The sequence below is a fragment of the Lynx canadensis genome, chromosome B2 (genome assembly GCF_007474595.2).
Source record: "Lynx canadensis isolate LIC74 chromosome B2, mLynCan4.pri.v2, whole genome shotgun sequence".
In the NCBI taxonomy this organism is placed as follows: domain Eukaryota; kingdom Metazoa; phylum Chordata; class Mammalia; order Carnivora; family Felidae; genus Lynx; species Lynx canadensis.
Genome location: NC_044307.1, coordinates 75,329,552 through 75,351,493, shown reverse-complemented (window position 1 = coordinate 75,351,493; position 21,942 = coordinate 75,329,552). Strand labels below are relative to the sequence as shown.

At 36.2% G+C, this 21,942-nt stretch overlaps 1 protein-coding gene across 1 annotated transcript in view; it reads left to right on the top strand.

The window, feature by feature from the left end:
- The window catches only part of ME1 (malic enzyme 1), a 194,282-nt gene that overhangs the window by 127,392 nt on the left and 44,948 nt on the right, over positions 1-21,942 (top strand). The window contains exon 7 of the mRNA XM_030315911.1: positions 16,838-16,947. Coding sequence (XP_030171771.1) covers positions 16,838-16,947 — 110 coding nt within the window. The remainder of the gene's footprint in view (positions 1-16,837; positions 16,948-21,942) is intronic.

The window sequence follows — 21,942 nt, the reverse complement described above, 5'->3', positions numbered from 1 at the left end:
ATAGGCATATAAAACATATATAGATATATAAAACATTTGCATATGGCTAAAGATATGCTAAGTATATGCATACTAAATCAATATTGTTTGCATATAACAATAGATATGCTAAGTATATGCATGCTAAAACAATAGAGATTTATAAATACATGATATGCATGGCCTCAGTATTAAAGGAAAACTTCATCTTGGCTTTAGTTGTGTGAATCTAATCCTCACATTTTGGGAACCAGTCAGAACCAGTAGCTGATTGCATTTCCAATTATCCCTAACCACAGCAAGCCCAGCTTCCCTGGTATATAGAACCATAGGATTATTTGAAAGCATAATATGGAAGTCTTTCCAACTTTAATGCTGATATCCTTTGTTTCACTTTCTCCTATTTCAGATGGCTTTTAAAAATCTGTCACATACTTCTGTGTTAAGGCCTAGAATATTGTGCTTGGATACAAATTATCTTCTATGACATTTGAAATTGGTACCTTTTAAAATTTAACATACAGTAATGTGACATGTAAGGTAGCATATGTTTCAGGAAAAAAAACCCTTCTCTTTGTTAGGATTTCATGACAGTGTTAAGACTTTTCTATGCCATGGTTTCAAAGGAGATTTTTGTGGGTTTGTTTGTTTATTTGGTGGTGGAGTATCAAGGATACCTTCATATTCATATCTTTAAGGTCCTTTAGTCTGTCTCGATGAGTTGGTTTAATGATGGCTACATTTTTAAATGTTGTCCCTACTGTCTTACATTCTGATTATGAAATTGAAACCTTTTCCTTGAAGTCATAACCTCCTATACACTCCATATTGTCTTTACATTGCTTAGTATGTAGAGAATTTGGAATGTCCCTTGGTTGATGTTTTGCTTATAAGGAGCATCACTCCAAATCTGTAATCTCCTCTATTGAAAAATTCCTTCTTAACTGGGGATTTGAAAATATAAACCTTTCTCCTTTTTCCCAGATACCACAGAATCCACAAAATGTTACTGTTATCAACTTATGGGAAAACAAAGTGACTAATACAGCGCATATGAGAAGGAGGAGCAGGGACTTCTTTACTCCACATATGCTTATGATTTAAGCTTTGCCAGCTTTCACGAACCCCCTTGGCAGCCTCCATGTGACTCCGTTGTGGCCACATTCCCCTTCTTCCTGCTCAGCTGCTGTGCACCTCTTCTCTTGTGAACTGATAGGACCAGCCCTCAGAACAGAAGAGGGGGTGAATTCATGACACCATGTCTATAAACTATATTTGACTTACTTAAAATTTTTTTTAATGTTTATTCATTTTTGAGAGAGAGCCAGAGCATTAGTGAGAGTGGGGCAGAGAGAGCAGAGACACAGAATCTGAAGCAGGTTCCAGGCCCTGAGCTGTCAGCACAGAGCCTGAAGTGGGGCTTGAACCCACAAGCCATGAACTCATGACCTGAGCTGAAGTGATCGTTTAACAACTGAGCCACCCCCCGGTGTTCTAAGCATTGGACTCTTAATACTGACTCAGGTCATGATCTTGCAGTTGTGAGCTGAACGTGAAGCCTGCTTGGGATTTTCTCTCTCTCTGTTTCTCTGCAGCCCCCCTCAAAATAAATAAATAAACAAACATTTAGTAAATAAATAAGTAAGTAAATAAAAAAAAATAATTTCCCCCTCCAAAAAATGACATCCTTCTTCTATTTACCAGTATAGAATAATAATTACCTCTTACAGATTTTGATCTTTATCATAAACTGTTAAACAGCTCGGGGATTTTCCTAACCGTATCTTAAGAGTTGCTCATGCTTGGTCTTTCAGTATTCTTTTCAACACTTTTTGGGCTATGAACTGGTATTTTCTAGTTAAATAAGAATGATAAGTTCACATATTATGCAGCCTCTTAGAGATTATCAGTTCACAATAGTATGTTAGAGTTCTGAGTTCTCAAATGCTGATTGAAGACCTGTCTTGTTTTGTCTAGTGTTTCTCAAAATCACTTGGTCAAGGACTGCTATGTTTGGAAAATCCCAGTTATCTTGCTGTAGCACATGGTTCTGAGAAACCCAGTTTCTTAGATGTTTCTAGTCACTAACCAGAGTGGTGATTGCTTTACTCAGAAGAAAGTTTAATGATTAATAAGATTTGTCCTGCATAAAGATCAAGCTATTTTTTTTTAATTTTGAAGGAATTTTAGAGAGAAGAGGGGTTTCGATCATTGCTCATTTACCCAGAAACCTGGAACCTGATCTGTTCTGGAGATCAGGTAACAATTAAAAGAGAAATGAAGAGTGGTGATTTAGAAGATAAGTTATACTATAATATGTAAAAGCAGATACAGTCTGATAAGAAATATATTTTAATAGTATATATGTCTTAGAAAACCCAGTAGGAATTTATCATACAAGTCAACTGAAGGATGATAATAGCACTTATTTTACTAACAAGATTTTACAAATTTTTTTTCTCTTCCCATCACTTGCTCCTGCACTATTTTCTAATATACAATCCTGGTGTTTTTTCCATTGGGTGGATTAAAGAATGGGATATATGATCTATTTTCACAAATTCATTACAGAGATCTGTAGGCCCAGACCTCTGGGTATACATTTCACATGGGGTTTTGGAATAATATAGAGGTTATTTTTCTTGCTCTGAAGGAATACAGAAGTTTGGAATGAGACAGAAAATATATTTCACAAAGTTAAGACTTTTATTTTTATAAGCATCTACTTATTCTAGAAGTTTATATTTGGCCAAATTCCTAGTTTTAAAACAGAAGATAGGGAACAGAATCTAATTACAATAAATGTTTGGGTCATTCTTAAAGACCTAATGCTCTTCCAAATTCTCATTAACCTGGTCTTTGGGGGGGGAAGGGTATAGGAAAGATGCATTGGTTACTGAGCTTCTTTCTTGATCTTTCTTCACAGATAGATTAATTTGGGGTATAATTACTCTAGATTTTAGAAAAATTATTAAGGAGAAACTGGTGGACATTTCTGGGAAAATAATTTCAGGGAACAAAATCAATTTAAAAAAGAATACTAGCTCTGACTTCTGCGTTATCTCATGAAATTTTAATGTATCATTTGATCGATTCTTAATATCACCCTTAAAGGAAACTAATCGAACCGTCCCAAGATTTGTAGACTATAAAATCCAAATGTATACTGCACTTTATGATAGAAAAGGCATTTAATCAAAGCCTCATAAGAGTTAGCATTCCTTAGCATTACCTGTATATGTAATTTATTATGAGGAAAAAAAAATCAAAACCCAAATGCTAGAGGAACAAGTTCTAGAATACAGATTTATCATTGATAAAGACAATAAGACTAGAACTATTTGTTATCACTGAGTATTTTGAGATCACCCTACCTTTACCCACGTGCTACAATAACACTTACCTAAACACACACACACATATCTAAGGAAAGGACCAATAAATATTCCCAGGTCATTGTGTACTCAGTTATGGTTTCAAATATCCCCCAGCTTAATCACAACTCTGGTGACAAATAAGGAAATCACACCGGACAAATAAAAACTGATATTTATTTATTATTTTTTTAAATGTTTATTTACTTAAAAAAATTTTTTTTAATGTTTATTTATTTTTGAGACAGAGAGAGAGCATGAACAGGGGAGGGTCAGAGAGAGAGGGAGACACAGAATCTGAAACAGGCTCCGGGCTCCGAGCTGTCAGCACAGAGCCCGATGCGGGGCTCGAACCCACGGACCGCGAGATCATGACCTGGGCTGAAGTCGGATGCTCAACCGACTGAGCCACCCAGGCGCCCCAATGTTTATTTACTTTTGAGAGAGAGGAGAGACCGAGCATGAGCAGGGGAGGGACAGAGAGAGAGAGGGAGGCAGAATCTTAAGCAGGCACCAGGCTCTGAGCTGTCAGCACAGAGCTCAATGTCAGGCTCAGACTCAGGAACCGTGAGATCATGACCTGAGCCGAAGTCGGACACTTAACTGACCGAGCCACCCAGATACACCCAAACTGATATTTATTGAGTGCTTATTATGTGCCAGAGGTTGTTCCAAGGGCTTATGTTAATTTAATTCCCTCAAACCTTTAAGGCAGATAGTATTATTATTCCCACTTCAGAGATGAGGAAACTGAGGTATAGGGTAATTAAATAACCTGCCCAACTTGGAAACAGTTTGATTCTGTACAGGTTTGAGCTCTAATCTATACACCATATCAGTTTCTATGAAGTAGTTCCTGACTTGGCATTGAAGTGTGAGAACTATATTAGGGGTAATGCTTGTGAAGCATTAACAAGGAGGGAGGATTGGACAGGAAAAGCCTTCATACCATAATGCATATCTGGGAAGCAAATCGGGCAGAGAGAACCTCTGACTATAATATGTATCTGACAAAGTCTCAGCCAACCTAATGGGGAACTCCAGAGCCAAGATTGCTTGTTACATGAGTTCACCTTGAGTATAAATGACCTGGCCTTAGTATTACTGCTGTGCTCAATAATTGACTGGGGACTCCCTGGGAAGAGTATGGCTGTGGATGGAATGCTGCATCTGATCTTAAACTATTGTGGCTGGAGGCAGCTGTCCAACTGCATCCTTAGGCAAGTTCTTTCTTGAAGGTCAGTCCAAGCAGCATGTTTCCATGGCTGCTCAGCACCTTATTGCCATTTCATAGACGTCAGGTATCATGTCACATCCATCAGATTGGCAAAAATGTTTAAATCTGACAATGCTAAATGTTTGTGAGGCTGTGGATGAATATGTACATTGCTTTCAAGAGTGTAAATTCATAAAACACTTTGGTGTGTAATTAGGATTGCCATAGCCTACTGTATGGCATTTGCATCCCAGGGAAATTCATTCATAAGGAGACATGCCCAGAAATTTTCAGAGCAGCGTTGTTTGCAGTAGTGAAAAACTGAAAGCAATTTAAATGTCCATCAACAGGAGAATTGATAAATTGTGCCATATTTATAGTATACAGCATTGTACAGTACATAAAAATGGAATGAACTACTTTTTCACATGTCCACATTAATATATCTAAGAATTACAGAATTGAGGAAAAAATTGCAAAAGGAGACAGTTCAGTCTACTCACCCTGAGCTGTTAATAATGGTACTAAAGTGGCATTTCCTAAGAATCAGATACCATTCAACACCATCAGATTAATATACAGCTATTCATGTATATAAAGCTCAAAAACAATACCAGGTTTTCTTTTCATGTCATACATTTGTAGTAAAAAGTATAGTATGCATGGAAATGATAAGCACCGAATTTGAGAGAGTGGTCACCTGAAGGAGGTGGGATCAAGTAGGGGCAGAACAGGTTTCAGTGATATGTGGCCCTTTTTTGGTCTGAAATAAATGTTAACATTTCACAAAATTGTGTAGGGAGCACTTACATGTTAGCTAATATTATTCTCTAATGCTCTTCTCTATGATTAAAATATTTTATCAAAATATAAATGTAGGTATTTAGTAGTGAAACAATAGGTGCATATCTAAAAGTTATTCACATGAATGGGAGAAGATATTTGCAAATGATATATTTGAGAAGAGGCTAATATCCAAAATATATAAAGAACTTACACAACACCAAAACAAACAATTCTATTAAAAAATGGGCAGAGACCTGAACAAGCATTTTTCCAAAGAAGATATCCAGATGGCCAACAGACACATGAAGAAGGTGGTCAGTATCACTCATCATCGGGCAAATGCACACCAAACCACAATGAAATAATCACCTCGCACCTGACAGGATGGCTAATATCAAAAAGTCAAGATATAAGAAGTGAGAGTAAAATTGTCAGAGTGTTATCTTCTCACTCTCACGAATCATATTGGTAACAGAGTCGGATTTTTTCAAAATCTGAGTATTTTACGTACTAGTGGGTGGCCTGAGTTGTTAATTTGACCTCTGTTGGGTATATTTTTCCAATTCTTTTTATAGATTTAGAATTGCCAAAGAAGTTCTCAGAAGGGTAGTGGAAAGACTGAGAATTTGACTTAAAAGATTCAGTTTATAAGTGAAAAGGCAGAACTTAAATCCAGGTAGTTAGAGTCTAAGCCCATTGGATTATTAACTTCATTTTAAGTGTTCTTTTCAGTAAGTATTATTTTAGGCACAGAAATTGTCTTGGCTTTTCTTTCTCAGTGATACCAGAATAAAATGATTTGTTTACAGATCTTAAATTATATTTCCACATACCCATATAGTAGTACATTCAGTAAACTACCTAAAATTACCCTTGTAACACAAAGATAGCTTTGTTAATCAGATTTTGGAAATATGTCAGTCAGTTGGTCAGAGACAGAGTTGCACTGTTGAAAATTGAGACTGAAATATCAGTGTACTTGTTAACTAAAAAAGGTATCATTTAAAAATGGTTTATTGCAAAAGGAAGTAAAAACAATTCTAGGAGTACATCATATTTTGTTACTAAGAATTGTTCATAATTAAGTGGGGATTCTAAATTTAGTATGTTGTGTTAAACCAATTCAACCAATTATTGAGGTGTTTTAAAGGAAAAAAGGCTTTGACATGCAGGTAAATGTACCCATACAGATGTCAGTAGAAATAGTTTTAAACCAGTTTGTGTTTAAAAGACCTTCAGTACCACTGGGACATATGATGGCTTAGTTCTTGAGGCCCCCAGGGAAGAAAAGAGCCTATTAATATAGCAGGGAACACGATAGTTTGGTATTTTTATTGTTGTTAGGCAATAATACTCCCATAGGAAATACCACTAATATGGAATTATAAAGACTTAACTTTAGGACACATTACTGGTAGGTGGACTCTAGTTATGGAAGATGGTGAGTGTTCAGACTTCGACATTCATTCAGATGATTGTGCCAGAGACTCCAGATTTGTAATTTCTTTTGAATTTGTGCCTTCCTCTATTTATAAGTGTACAGTTCTCAGATTTTTCTTGAATAATATGCATGGATTTTTGTTATTCAGTGGCACAAGGATGTGTACCATTTTTCAGTGTTTTTATTTTAAGTACTTACATATGCAAAGTCTTTTTTTTTTGTTTTTACTTTGATTTTGAGGTTTCATTATAGAATAATGTGATTGATTTTTTTTAAATGAAGCTAGATCTGAGTATTATCTCTTTCCAAGTAATACCCTGGAACTCTGAACAATAATTGCCATTAATGTTCACAGTACTTTTGGAATGCCACTTGGAAGATTATGTTTAAAACCTACAGTAATGCTTTTTATATATCACAATGATGACATTTTAAGAAAAACCCTTTGAGGCTGATACTCATTCTTGAGAATAGTAAGAATGAGAATATCAATCCAAGTCAGTATTTGGATCTAGCTCTTATTCACAAAATATTTGTTTAAATCTATTTTTGCTGGTTAAGAAAGAGGGAAGAAGATAAGTACAAGATAGAACTTTAAAACAATGGAACTGATTTTAGTAGATTTACTAGATTTCTAGTGGATTTTACTGTCTATTAGCGTCGTAAGTACCATGTACTTGGCTTTTCTGTCTTTTCTCTTAGGTGGCAGTATGCACTGATGTGTCTGTTCCTGTGATCTTGGGTATCATTCAGCATTCCTGGGCATTATCTGTTGCTAAATTGTGTCTAAGGATCTTTCTAGTTTGAAAATCTTAGGACTCTAAGCAAAGTAACCTACAATTCTCTTGCTCAGAACTTGATCCCTAGTGTTTTGTGCAAGTTAGAAATAAACAGTTTGATTTAGACTAAATTGAGAAGGAGACATAGACCGATTTAGTGATTCAAACTGCAGAAATAAATGACATGATTGAGGCTGGGGATAAGGTATTTACTGGAACCTGCATTTGAGGAGACCTTTAATTGTCTGTGGTAAATTTGCGGATGGAGTTTATAAAAACATTTTCTAAGTTTCTGCATCCTTTATATGAAGGCATTCTGACCCAAAGAAATGATGCAGACTAGAAGTGGAAGATCACAGTACAGTGGTCTGTAGAAGCACAGGTTGGTCCGTTAGAGCCCAAACTGTCCTGAGCATTTCAGCCTGTATCCCTGCTGCCCTCAAATTGGAGAGACAATTGAGGACCAACCTTATAACTCCTCCCATATACCCATCTGTCCACACTCCACCTTTGCAGTCCATCCGTGGCCTCTGGACATAATTCTTAGAAAATCTTCCTTCACATCATTGCTATAATTGGTCTCCTATTAAAATGTAAATTGTTAAAATGTAAAAATAACATGTCATTTGTTCATTTCTATATATTTTTTCACAACGCATGTGCCTTTTCATACTTCATGCTTTGTGTTTCAGCCCCACTAAACCAAACTTCCAATACTCCCCTCCCTCTCAAACCTTTCCACTGTCTGTGGAAATCTATTCCTTAATAAAAGGCTCTCTGATGTCCTCACTTTCTCCCTGAATGTTCCCTTGACCTTCTTGCTTTATGTCAACATGTCTGTCATAAGACTTCCACTTTTTAAGTTCCACTTTAAGTTCATTTAACTTCCATTTTCCATTTAAGACTCATTAAGACAGCCACCTGGCTGGCTCAGTTGGTGGAGCAGGTGACTCTTAATCTTGGGTTTGTAAGTTTGAGCCCTACATTGGGTATAGAGATTGGCTAAAACTAAAACCTTAAAAAAAAAAAAAAAAAACAGACATCCACTTTTCGTGTAGTGCTTTCAAACAGTAATGGTCACTGGTTCACACAATGTTTAGGGTTGGGAGATGAAATCAGTGTCTTCTCTCCTCTGTCCCTTTCTTCACACTACCAGTCTTCCATCCTTATGTAAGCTTCCCGCCCCCAACAAGCTTCTTTGATGTTTATGTCAATCAGGTTTATCATATCTCTATCTTCTCCCAGTTTTTTTTTTCTTTTTAAAAAATTTTTAATGTTTATTCATTTTTGAGAGAGAGAAAGAGAGAGAGCAAGCTGGGGAGGGGCAGAGAGAGAGAGGGAGACACAGAATCAGAAGCAGGCTCCAGGCTCCGAGCTGTCAGCACAGAGCCTGACGCAGGGCTTGAACTCAGGAACTGCGAGATCATGACATGAGCCGAAGTCGGACACTTAACTGACTGAGCCACCCAGGCGCCCCATATCTTCTCCCAGTTTCTTAACCACTGTCCCCAAATTATTGCCTGTTTTTAAAGTCTTGTTCTCAGCCTCCTTTAACTTTCATGTTGATGATTTTTCTTGTACGTTGGACTTTCTTGTTCTTAAGATCTTCATTTCTAATGGCCTTTAGTACCACATCACTTGAGACTCATGGCGGTATCATGGGCCTTATCTTCCCCCGCAGCTGTTCAAACTCTAAAATACTTAAGTCCTACATCTTAATTTTTTATGACAACTTCCTTTGCTTGCATATCTCTGTGGTTGCTCAAAAGCAGTTATCCAAAGCTGAACTCAGAATCTTCCTTATTGAACCTGCTGCTTCTCCTGAGGTTTCCTATTTTTTAATATAATCCATTCTTTACCAAGTTGTCCCAAGCTATAAATTTGGAATTCATTCTTGATTTTTTTCTTTTTCATCAGCTGCTTCTCTTCACCTGATACTGTTAATTCTATCATAAATATTTATCAGATCCATCGACTTGTCCCTGTCCCCATTCTCGTTTCTGGGTGCAAGGCTGGGGTTTTGCAGCAGCCTCTTAAGTAAGCCTCCTGCTCTAGTCCTGCCCCTCTGATAACCGTTTTTCAACCTGACCACCAAAGTGGGTCTAAAGTGGAAATTATCATGTCACGCTCCTGTTTAACGTCCCAATCTTACGTCAAATATACCGGTTAGAGGCCCTGTTTAATCTGACCCTGCTTACCTCTCTAGCCTTAATTCTTGTCTCTTTCCCTGTAAACACTATGATTCAGTCATATTTAATTTATTTCAGTTCCTGGAACATGACATTGACTTATTTAGCCCTGGGCCTTAGAGTATGTTCTTTCTGCCTCACAAATTCTTCCCCTTTTTGTTAACTTGGTAAATTCCTACTCATCCTTCAGGCTTTAGCTTCCTCAATAAAGCCTCTCCTAATCCCCTTAATACTAGATAGGTGCCCCTGCTCTGCATTTTGGCACCTTAAATTTCCTCCATTATAGAGCTTACCACACTGCATTGTAATCTCCTATTTACTGTATCCTCCACAAGATTATAAATTTTGTGACAACAGGGATGTGTCAACAGCACTTAGAATAATTTCAGCCCCTAGTAGGCACTCGGTATGTTATTTGATAAATTAATAAATAAGGGAAGAAAGGAAGGATAAGATTTCTTTTTGAGAATAGCAGAGATTAGGTTAGATGAGATCCCATCACACAGTACCTATTTAAAATACCATGACAAAAAATTTTTTAGCATGTAAATTACTTCAGTGGGAAAGGAAACAAAAGCAAGGAGATTAATCAGGAGATTGTGATACTGTTGCATTGATGTGATCCAAAGAGCCCAAACTTGAGTTGAGGCACTTACAATAGAAAGCGTAACAATTTTATAAAAGAAGAAGGCTTAATAGAACTTGACCACTGGGATGGAAGGTGGAAGGCAAAACGGAAAATGCCTATAGTTCTTTGCCTTTGGTGGTACCAATGATAGAAATAGGAAATTTGGATAATAAATTTTGTAAAAAAAAAAAAACAAACAATCAAACAGAATTTTCAGAAGTTTTAGATTTATGTATTAAGTTAAATCTTAAAGGAAAAGAGTGCACTGATTCTAGAGGCAAGAAGTATCTTTTAAAATGCTTTTTAGCAAAATATACTAAGTGGAGATTTTAGTTATAAATGCAACTTTTGAATTTGTTGAATTTTAAGGAACTCACAATCTCACAAGCTGCTATTTTCCTGAGAAGCAGTCAACATCTAAACAAAATGACTCAATTTTGCGTGTGACTTTTGGTTGTCCTAGATATAAAAGAGTTGTGGGTTTTTTGGATACTATAGACATTTTTACAGAAATCCATTACAGAGCAAGAATGACAATATATAAAAACATCTTGAACAGTTATTTCTCATTTAAAGAAAAAAAAAAAAAAAGATCCGTAATATGGCATTTCTCCAAGTCTTTCTTACTATCATTTTGGCAACAGAGAGTTGGAACTTCTTTGAAAGATCAGCAACAGAGATGAGATTTAGAAGTCATTTGTCTAAAGTTGATTAATGAGTCCCTAAGAATAGGTAAACTTGATAAGGGGAAGATTATAGAGGCAAAAGAAAGAATGGATGATTATTGCTGAATCTTTATAACCTCCACTCTCACAGAGGATAATTAAGAAGTGTCAGCAATATATAATAGAAGGGGTGATTAAAGAAATGAGAGGAATATCTAAGTGTTACACAATGATGAAGAAGTAAAGTAGTAGGAAATGGAGCCATATCACAATGAACTAACAAGGGAGGAGCGCCTGTGTGGTTCAGTATCCCTGACTTTCTCTGTCCCTCACCTGCTCTCCCCTAGTTCTCTCTTGCGTGTGCAAAATAAACAAATAAACATTAAACAAAATGAACAAACAAGAGAGTGAACAATTTTCTGTTCTCAGTTCCTACAAGGAAGCATTAAATGTCCAGGGAGAGCCTCATGAATTTAAAATTACTTATCCTAGAATTCTAGAGTATTCATAATCTGAAACTCAGTGACCAGTCCTGATCTTCTGAGGTTCCTCAAACCCGTGTGCTCAGTGTCCTCTAGCACAAACTTTGAGGTCTCTATGATTTTATTCCCCACCCAGCTCTTTACCTCATTTAAATCTTAGCCAAGGGCCCAACTTAAGCTTCCTCTAATTCATATTGTCTTCCCTAAATCCTATAGTGATCTCTTTGTGTGCCCCTGATTTTCCCTTTAACCTGAACCTTTAAATTTTTGCTTTTTTCCTTTGTCTTCCCAATGAGACTGTGAGCATTTTATTTTTTTTAATTTTTTATTTATTTTATTTATTTTTTTAATGTTTATGTTTGAGAGAGAGAGGGGGGGGTGGGGAGGGGCAAAGAGAGAGGGAAACAGAATCTGAAACAGGCTCCAGGCTCCAAGCTGCCTGCACAGAGCCTGACATGAGGCTGGGAGTCACAAACTGTGAGATCATGACCTGAGCTGAAGTCAGATGATTAACCGAGTGCCACCCAGGCGCCCCATGACTGTGAGCATGTTAAGCACAAGATCCATGAGTCCTATTTGCTGTTTAATTCTTTGAGCACTGTCAGACCTCAGTGACACTAGTAAAAGTGAATGATTTGTAAAAAATTAGATCTAAGGTGCCAATCAGAACTAAAGTGTTTTAGATCTTAAATACTGCATAGTGCCATGTATGTAAGTCCTAAAAGAACCACATGTTACTATATCTCTCAGGGAAAATCAAAATGTGCTTGGTTGACATGATTACAGTGAATTCTTAATAGTTTATAATCAAAGAAAATCTAATTGTTTTCACCAATATCTGTTTATATACTTTCTATAATAAAAATACCTAGTATATTGAATATGTACAAATGATGTTTTTATACATCAATGCTAGTTTTATAAAATTATAACTCCTTTATTTTATCAATGCAGTCTTTTTACTAATAAATACACCGTTCACTTCATTGAGTCAATCATGACATTGGTGCTCTATGAGAGCTGGTACATATAGTAGTTAAAACTATGGGCCCTGCAGTTCAGCCCAGACCCTACCACTTATTAGCAGTATGCACTCTGCTATGGCCCTTAATCTCTCTGAGCTTCAGTTTCTTCATCTGTAAAATGGGTCACATCTACCTTCCTCATTGCCGAGAGAATTGAATGACATAATGCACATAAAGAGTGGAGCACAGTGCCTGCCACTCACTGTTAGATGTAATGATTAGTCACTGTATTGAAATTTTCTGTGATTTAACGGTGCTACCAGAGAAAACAGTGCCACCAGTTTTTACAGGTTAATTTTATGGGTGGTATTTCTGTCAACTTTTGAAACCATTTACACCCACTATTTTATGTGATACTTTGATCATAAAATAGTAGGTTCTTTTCATAGTTATGTAGAATTGAGTTGGCTAGCTTCTTTGTGTTCCACTACTTATAATTTCGTAGTGACAAGGTTGGTTCAATGTGGAACAAAATATCTCTTACATGGTTTTCTTTCATTATATGATGCAGGATGCTGTATCACAAGATGAGTCCAGGATCTCTCTCTCTCTAAATCTTTAAGAGTCAAATCAAAGTTAACTACCAGGTACAGAAGAATCATGAAAATAAAACAGATATACAGTATTCTCCAGAGGATAATTCTAAAATAAACTTTTGTAAATGATAAAGTATCTTGTGTAGGATTTTACTACCTATAACTGGTAGATTATAGTTAGAAAATATTATAAACATAAAGCCTGACCACATTGTGTCCTAAACACTGAAGGCAAACCATATTGTGGGGATTTCATTTTAACCACAGAGAAATTGTAACAAGTCCAAAACCGCAGAACCCAAGTAAGTAGTAGATCCGGGAATAGAACCGAAAAGGCTCTGATTCCTCCTCACATATGGAGACCACAAGGTTCTGCTGCTTCTGAACATAATGACAGATCATCTAATGCTGCTAGCCATCTGTACATGACACATCAGGGGCAGACTGTATGAGGGAGGGCACTGTCTAAAAGCATGCAGCCTTTACTTTCTAAAGGCCTGTGTAGAAACCAGAGAAGTGGGGAAGGAGCCTATATAAACGCCAGATGATTATCAACTGATATTTGTGTTTGGGATAATCCGTTGCTACCACAAAGTTTGCTTCTTTGCTAAGGTTGTAAAAGAAAAGTAGTAGTTTATAACCATAGAAATGCTTTTGTCCGTTCTTAAAAACATCTTAGTAATTTTTAAGAAAGCTAGCTAAAGAGTTTCCTAGAATGGCATCATATATATAAGGAGCCTAAAAATTGTATGTTCCTTTCAAGATTTGACCCCACTCCCACATGTTACTTTTAAATTTTTGCTCCTTTTGCCTTTAGTTGATTTCCAGAGTACTGAAATGATGATTTTGAAGGATTTGTTCTGCTTTATTGTTGCCATTTGAGGAAAAATTTTCCCAGCCTCCTCAATGTGTCATGCTTTATTCCTCTTTACTATTTTATATGGATAAAAGTTTATTGTTACTATATTTTACTGTTTTATTATATCATAAACTTTTTTGTGGGATTATTTTCTTTCTACCCATGAAAAGTTCCTTTAGTTGAAGTCTTTTGGTTTTTATTTATCTAAAGATGTCTTTGTTTCAACCTTACTTAAAAAGAATTTTTCTTACTTACATTTCTTTTTTTATTGAAATATAGTTGATGCATAATTCAACCTTTTGAAGAATGGCTTCGATAGATATTCTGTTCTAGGATGACAGTTATTTTCTCTTAGGCACTTGAAGATACCCACTATCTGTGGCTTCTATTGTTCCTGTTAAGTGAATATTATTTCAGATTATAGGGCACTCATGTACCTGTCTTCACACATCAAGAACTTGCATTTACCACTTAATCCTGATAACAACGTTATGATAATATTTTATTCTCATTATTCTCGTTTATTCTAGTAGAGCTACAGAGGCACAGCACAGTTAAGAATACAGAATGAGTGTGGAGAACAAGATTACACCCTAAGAGCACTCTAAAGCCTGTGTTTTTAAACCATTGCCACAGCCAAGTGGATACATAAAGAGAAAGATGAGAGATAAATAATATTATTAAATATTAGAGATATTTAGGCGTGCCTGGGTGCCTCAGTCTGTTAAGCGCCGACTTTGGCTCAGGTCATGATCTCGCAGTTTGTGAGTTCGAGCCCCGCGTCGGGCTCTGTGCTGACAGCTCAGAGCCTGGAGCTTGCTTCAGATTCTGTGTCTCCCTCTTTCCTTCTGCCCCTCCCCTGCTTGTGCCCTTTCTCTCTCTCTCTCAAAAATAAACATTAAAAATAAAAAAAAATAAAGACATTTAAAAACTGTAGTAATTAAAATAGAGTCATTTTTTTCTGGATAAAGAGATTAGTACCCTAATCGTTGCTATTGGACTGTTATTACCAGGAAGTATCAACAAGCTGTGCCTGTTTTTCTCATGTGTAAGATAAGAATAATAATACTCCTTGCCTCATAGAATGGTTGTAAAGAATAAGCAAGTATGTACAGACATATGCATATTACTTTAAAGTGAAAAAAGGCACAGAAAAGTATGACATTTCAGAAGGCTGGGGAATAGAATTTCAAGAAAAAAGACAAACAGATTAGTGGCAATGCAGCAAAGAGGTCTGGTAAATTAAAGATTGATAATAGTGTTCATTGGATTTAGTCAGGAAATATTTTAACTTGAGAACAACAATTTTACTAGAATAATGAGGGTAGATAGGAAACTCCAGGGGATTGAGAAATAAATAAGAGATGAACTGTAAACTACTATTGCAAGCACATTAAATAGGAAAAACATGGGGTCAAGAGAGAACTTTTTCCCTTTAATGAGAGATTCAAACTCAATCAGGTGAGAGGATGGAACTTCTCTAGAAGTTATAAGTACAAGGGAGGGAGCTAACTGAGAAGAAGGGAGTGAGAATGTGGCACCTGTGGTGAGGTACCTTGAAAAGGAGGAGGAATACCTTGTCCACTGGTGCCTGAAGAATACAGCTAAAGATAGAGGTCGGGGTTGGGGTGGGAGGCACAGTTGAGGGAGATCATGTATTATGCCCTCACTATGCCAGATGTGGGAGACATGTGAAGAGGTCAAGATTTTAAAGGATTGGGAAAGCTTGGGAATAGCCACTGGGTATAATGGAAGTGGAAGCTGACCAAGAGCAAATAAGAGGAATCACATGTAGGGTGGCAGTGGGAGTCTAGCCAAGGTTGGAGACCATATAACTGTAGTGGCAAGGCATGGCTATATGGCTTTCTCTGGCAACTCTTAGAATCTTGGGTTATCAATAATGTTAATTCCTCTTGCTTTGGATAGGTTACCCAGGTGGATGATCATATAAGGGGCCAGACAAGTAAGCTATTAATATCAGAAGTAAAAATCTGTCCAATATACTTCAAAGCTCAAAGCCTTTCAGTGTTTGGCCATTAATATAGAATAAAAACCAGAATCCTAGGCTAGAATTTTAAGGTTTCCAATATAAAATTCTGACCTTATTTTTAGTACACCCATACATGTATCACCACATTATAGCCAAATAGGGTTTCTTGCTATTTTTTGAAAATTTTTTTCTTTCTCAATTTGCACCTCATGTTGCTTCTGGTATTTACCTGGCTTATAAAAACCTACATCTCTGTTCCTTAAAGCTCAGTTCATTTGTGGGCACCTAGGTGGCTCAGTTGGTTAAGTATCTGACTTCGGCTCAGGTCATGATCTCATAGTTTGTGGGTTCAAGCCCCGGGTTGGGCTCTGTGCTGACAGCTCAGAGCATGGAGCCTGCTTCAGATTCTGTGTCTCCCTCTCTCTCTGCCCCTCCCCTGCTCACACTCTGTCTCTGTCTCTCTCTCTCAAAAATAAATAAACATTAAAAAAAATGACAACAACTCAGTTCATTTATTACCAGGTCTGTGATTCCAGCCCGAAGTAATATCTGTCCTCTCAACATCTATAATTGCTTGTTTATATCGCTTTTATGTTACTTTCTATTTTTTTCAAAAACTTTCTAAAAATTACTAAATTTTAAATTCTTCGATGATAGGGACCTTATTTTTCTCATTTTTGTATTATTTCACAGTGCCAACACAATGCTTTTTCTGTACTAAGTATGCAGTGAATATTTGCTGAACAGACATTGCATTACATACTTATACTAAGTAGCAAAATAGAACCTTTAAAAGAAAAGGTTTTATCTTTTCTGTAGACTGATTTCAAAGGTTTATTTGTATGTTATTTCATGAACCTCTTCTAAAGTGAATGTTTTGTCCCATAGGTATGGGATGAATTGCCTTATTCAATTTGAAGATTTTGCCAATATAAATGCATTTCGTCTCCTGAAGAAATATCAAAACCAGTATTGCACATTCAATGATGATATTCAAGGTAAGCTGGATAGGGAAGGAAGTGAAGATACAGAATGCATAGGGCAAAAGGGCCCAGATATTCCCATGAGTTTAAAGAATGTGTGTAATAGGGGGCACCTGGGTGGCACCTCAGTCTGTTAAGCCTCCGACTCTGGGTTTTGACTTAAGTCATGATCTTAGGGTTCATGAGTTCCAGCTCCACGTTGAGCCCCTCATTGGGCTCTGCACTGACAGCGCAGAGTCTGCTTGGGATTCTCAGTCTCCCTCTCTTTAAAACATAAGTAAACTTAAAAAAAAAATAAATTGGATGTTTAAAATGAAAGAATCGGCATAATGGGGAAAATTGAATAACCTGGAAAGGTAGGAGGTTGTAGACCCTGAGTGAGGTATTCTAATGTAGTATTTGAAAGAAGCATTAGATCTGAGTGGTGATAAGTGCCAACCGGGAACTTAGCAGGAAGACAGCCAATGTGAAATAAGATGTTGAATGCTATTGGAAATGAGGTGGTCTAAGAAGAGTTTAAATGTAAGACGAGGATGCTAATGTTTGTCTATTCATAGAGTTTATATTGAGGACAAGTAATTATGTGTGAAAATACCCTCTGAACTGAGTTGTACTTTACAAATGTAACTTTTAAAATTCACTGTGCTTAAATTCTGTATTGTGACATAACTATATGAATATAATGTGTTTAAAAATAATGAGCCTCTGTACCTTTTGAGGCATACTAAAGCAATTGGTTGAGTCTTTCTTTCCCCCAAATCCTTTGTGATGTTAGTCACATGGTTACTGTAGTATCATTTTCATGATAAAGATGCTGCTATACGTTACTTCAACTTTATTTTCTTTCTTTTTTATTTAAATTTCTTATTGAATATTTATTCATGAGAAGTGAATATTTGGAGAAATTCAAAAGGGAAGCAAAGAATCTAATTTTACAGCACTATAGCTCTATTATAGCTGTAACTTGAAGATACATATATAGTGATAGTGTGCTTTTGGTGCTGCAGACAGATTTTGTAGACCAGTGACTGGATCACTTACCAGTTAATTTTGCAGTGGTCTCTAAAATAGTCACATTAGGGGCGTCTGGCTGGCTCAGTTGGTAGAGCATTGACTCTCGATCTTAAGGTTGTGAGTTCAAGCCCCACATTGGGCGTAAAGATTACTTAAAATCTTAAAAAAAAAAAAAAGCTACATTCACTGCTGAAAAAACTATCCTTTCTTTAATATTCTTATCTTTTGATTTTGTGGGTCCCACAGAAATATCCATCTTTACAGACTGATATTGCATACTTTTGAATCAATACACAGAATTAATAGGCATCAGAGTTCAGTTTAAGACAAACAGTGCTAAATCCAAATTATCAAACAAAATGAGCAGTTTGGAATTAGGGTCAGAGCTCCTATTGACTTAGTCAGAATTTAGAGGTCAAGGCCTAGGCTGCATCAGAATTAAAGTCAGGAGCACAAGAAATCTGAGGCAGATGCTTACTTAAGTCAAGGCCAAGAGTATTGCATGTGGAATTGCTCTGGAGTGTCCACAACAGAATATTCCCCACTCCACCCAGCGGGTCACCACAGTGGAGGCATTAAATAACTAATTTTTCACCCCAGCAAATCTGTCCTAAAATAAAATCTGCATGTTTACCTCTTTACACATAGGAATTTTAGAGTATGACTGCCTTAGCCAACAAAAAGACAGATTTGAGAAAAATGGGCCCAATCTCTGACTAGAGAAAACTTTTGGCAAGTTATTGGGGTTCTGATTAGAAACAACGAAATCATTTTGTGCATTTCTCCATACCAAAATAGTGTCCTTAGTGACACATTATCCCCATATGTTTCTATTTTACCTTTTTAACCTTATGTTTTTACCATTTTGCCCACAATGTAATACTTTCCCCACTGTGGGCATAGAAATTGCATTCCAGTGCCAAGGAAAATAATTATGTAGCCATTACAGCCTTACCATGTAAATAAATGTTTCACACTGGACCCTGGGGAGAACTTTTTTCGTTTCATTTCTTTTTTTTTTTTTTTTAACAGATGTGTTATTTAAAGATATTTTATGAAAAGTATTTGATTTTAAAAATCTTGTAATTTATCTAAATAATCTAAAATAATTTTAAATGATAGAGATTTTGGTTTTAGATAGAGATTTGGACCTTAATGCATTCTAATTATAATTATTTTTAACTGGAAAAAATGTGCCAGTTAAATATGTTAAGAAATTGGACATTTAATTATATAATCTGAATTCAGCAAATTCAGATCAAAACAATAAGGTCTCATCCTCTGGTCATTTAAAATCAATGACAAAAAGAGGTTTTTCTTCTCATAATACCCTCTCTGGAATGGCTGTTCTCTAACATAACATTGTAAATATTTTACATAGAACATTCAGCCATAATAAACAAGTTTGTTAGGATTTTTTAAAAAATAAGGTAAATATAGCCTAATCTTATACTTGATAATTGAAAAGATCAAAAATCAGACATGGTAGAACGGACTTTTCGCAAAAGAAGGAAGACTGTTGGCCAGTAAACATGCTTCAAAGTTTAACACCACTACGTTTTAAAAAGCATATTAAAAAGCAAATGAAAAACTGATTTTCTGTATCAAGCTGGCAAAGATTTTCTATAGTAATCCCAACTGTTAACGATGCTATAAGAAGATGAGCACTCATATATTGATGGTGGAAATATAAACTGGTGCAACTCTTGGGAAGGCAGTATGTGTCAAAAACCTTAAAAGTCTACGGCTCTTTGAGCCAACAATTCCATTTGTAGAAATTTATCCTGAGCAAGTAAAAGTATGTAAAGCAAATGTACAAGGATATTTATTTATTTTAAATATGTGTTTATTATTTTAATGGAGATATAATTGACATGTAACACTATTAAAGTGCAATATAATGATTTGGTATATGTATATATTGCAAAATGACTGCCACAGTAAGTTAACATCTATCACCATGTATGGTTACAGTTTCTTGTGACAAGAACTTTTAAAATTTACTCTTAGCAACTTCCAGATACAGAATACAGTATGTCACCAGGCTGTACATGACATCTGCAGGACTTATTTATTTGTTTGTTTATTTACTTTTAAATGTTTATTCATTTTGAGAAGGAGAGAGAGAGAAAGAACACAAGCAGGGGAGGGGCAGAGAGAGGGGGGAACAGAATATCTGAAGCAGGCTCCATGCTGACAGCAGAGAGCCAGAAGCGGGGCTCGAATTCACTAACCTTGAGATCATGACATGAGGCAAAGTTGGATGCTTAACCGACTGAAACACCCACATGCCCCAGGACTTAGTTATTTTATAACTGGAAATTTGTACCTTTTGAAAACCTTCATGCCTTTTGCCCACTTCCCAACCCTAGCCTCTGGGAGCCACCAATCTGTTCTCTATGAATTTGACTTTTTGGTTTTGGTTTTGTTTTAGATTCCACATATAAGTGAGTATTTGTCTTTCTCCATCTGACTTATTTCGCTTAGCCTCATACCCTCAAGATCCATTTCTGTTGTCGCAGATATTAGGATTTCCTTCTTTTCTTATGGCTGAATAATATTCCATTGTGTGTGTGTGTGTGTGTGTGTGTGTGTGTATCACATTTTTTTAATTCATTCATCCATCAATGGACATTTTAGATTTTTTCCATGTCTTGGCAATTGTAAATAATATTGCAATGAACATGGGGTTGCAGATAATCTTTTCAAGATAGTGATTTCATTCCTTTTAGATAAATACCCAGAAGAGAAATTGCTGGATCATATGGTAGTTTTATCTTTAATTTTTTGAAGAATCTCTATACTTTTTTTTTCATAGTGGCCGCACCAATTTACTTTCCACCAGTGGTGCACCAGAGTTCGCTTTTCTCCACATCCTTGCCAACACTTGTTACTTCTTGTGTCTGGTAATAACCCTTCTAACAGGTGCAAAGTGATACCTCGTATGGTTTTGATTTGCATTTCTGTGATGATTAGTGATGTTGAGCACGTTTTCCTGTACCTATTGGCCATTTGTGTATCTTCTTTGGTAGAATGTCTGTTTAGATAAGGATACTTATTGTTATTAATAGTATTGTTAACATTAGTTATATATTATTAACATTATTGTTGCAATGTTATTTTTTCAATTATTCTCTGATCATAAATGATCTTTTTTAAAAGCATGTATATTCTTGTGAATCAAAGCAAATATTTTAAAAGGATGATATATGTAAGAAAAATTGAATTGAGCTTTTAGATTATTATAATAAAGAACAAAGACATTTAGAATATACTTGTCTCTGGGGCGCCTGGGTGGCGCAGTCGGTTAAACGTCCGACTTCAGCCAGGTCACGATCTCGCGGTCCGTGAGTTCGAGCCCCGCGTCAGGCTCTGGGCTGATGGCTCAGAGCCTGGAGCCTGTTTCCGATTCTGTGTCTCCCTCTCTCTCTGCCCCTCCCCCGTTCATGCTCTGTCTCTCTCTGTCCCAAAAATAAATAAACGTTGAAAAAAAAAAAAAAAAAGAATATACTTGTCTCATATTAGAAAATGTAGGCCTTAAGTATTAAAAGTAACTTTTCAAACTCATTGCCAGAATTAAAATTTCACATCACGGGATTGTTAACAAACATTGACCAACAGATTAAGACGGTAAAGTTGAACAATAAATAAAAACCTTTCTAATTATTATTTTTTCCGAAAAAATCATGTGCTGATGAGTAACAATAGAAAGTTAACATTAATTTCAGAAGAAAAGGCACATCCAGACAAAATAGTCAAGGTGATTTGTAAAACACAGCATTATATTTGTATTATTCTTAATCAACTGAATGCGGTAAATTATTTTGGTAAATCCTAAACTATGGCAGTAAGTTATAAAGTCAAGCCAGTAGGAGGGCCCCACCCCCCACCTTTTGTGTTTTGTTCCTGATGTAGCTGGCTCACAGAAATGTGCCCTAAATGTGCCCTCACTGAAGTGTCCCAAGCTTCTGGATTCCCATACCCAGGTTTCACTTT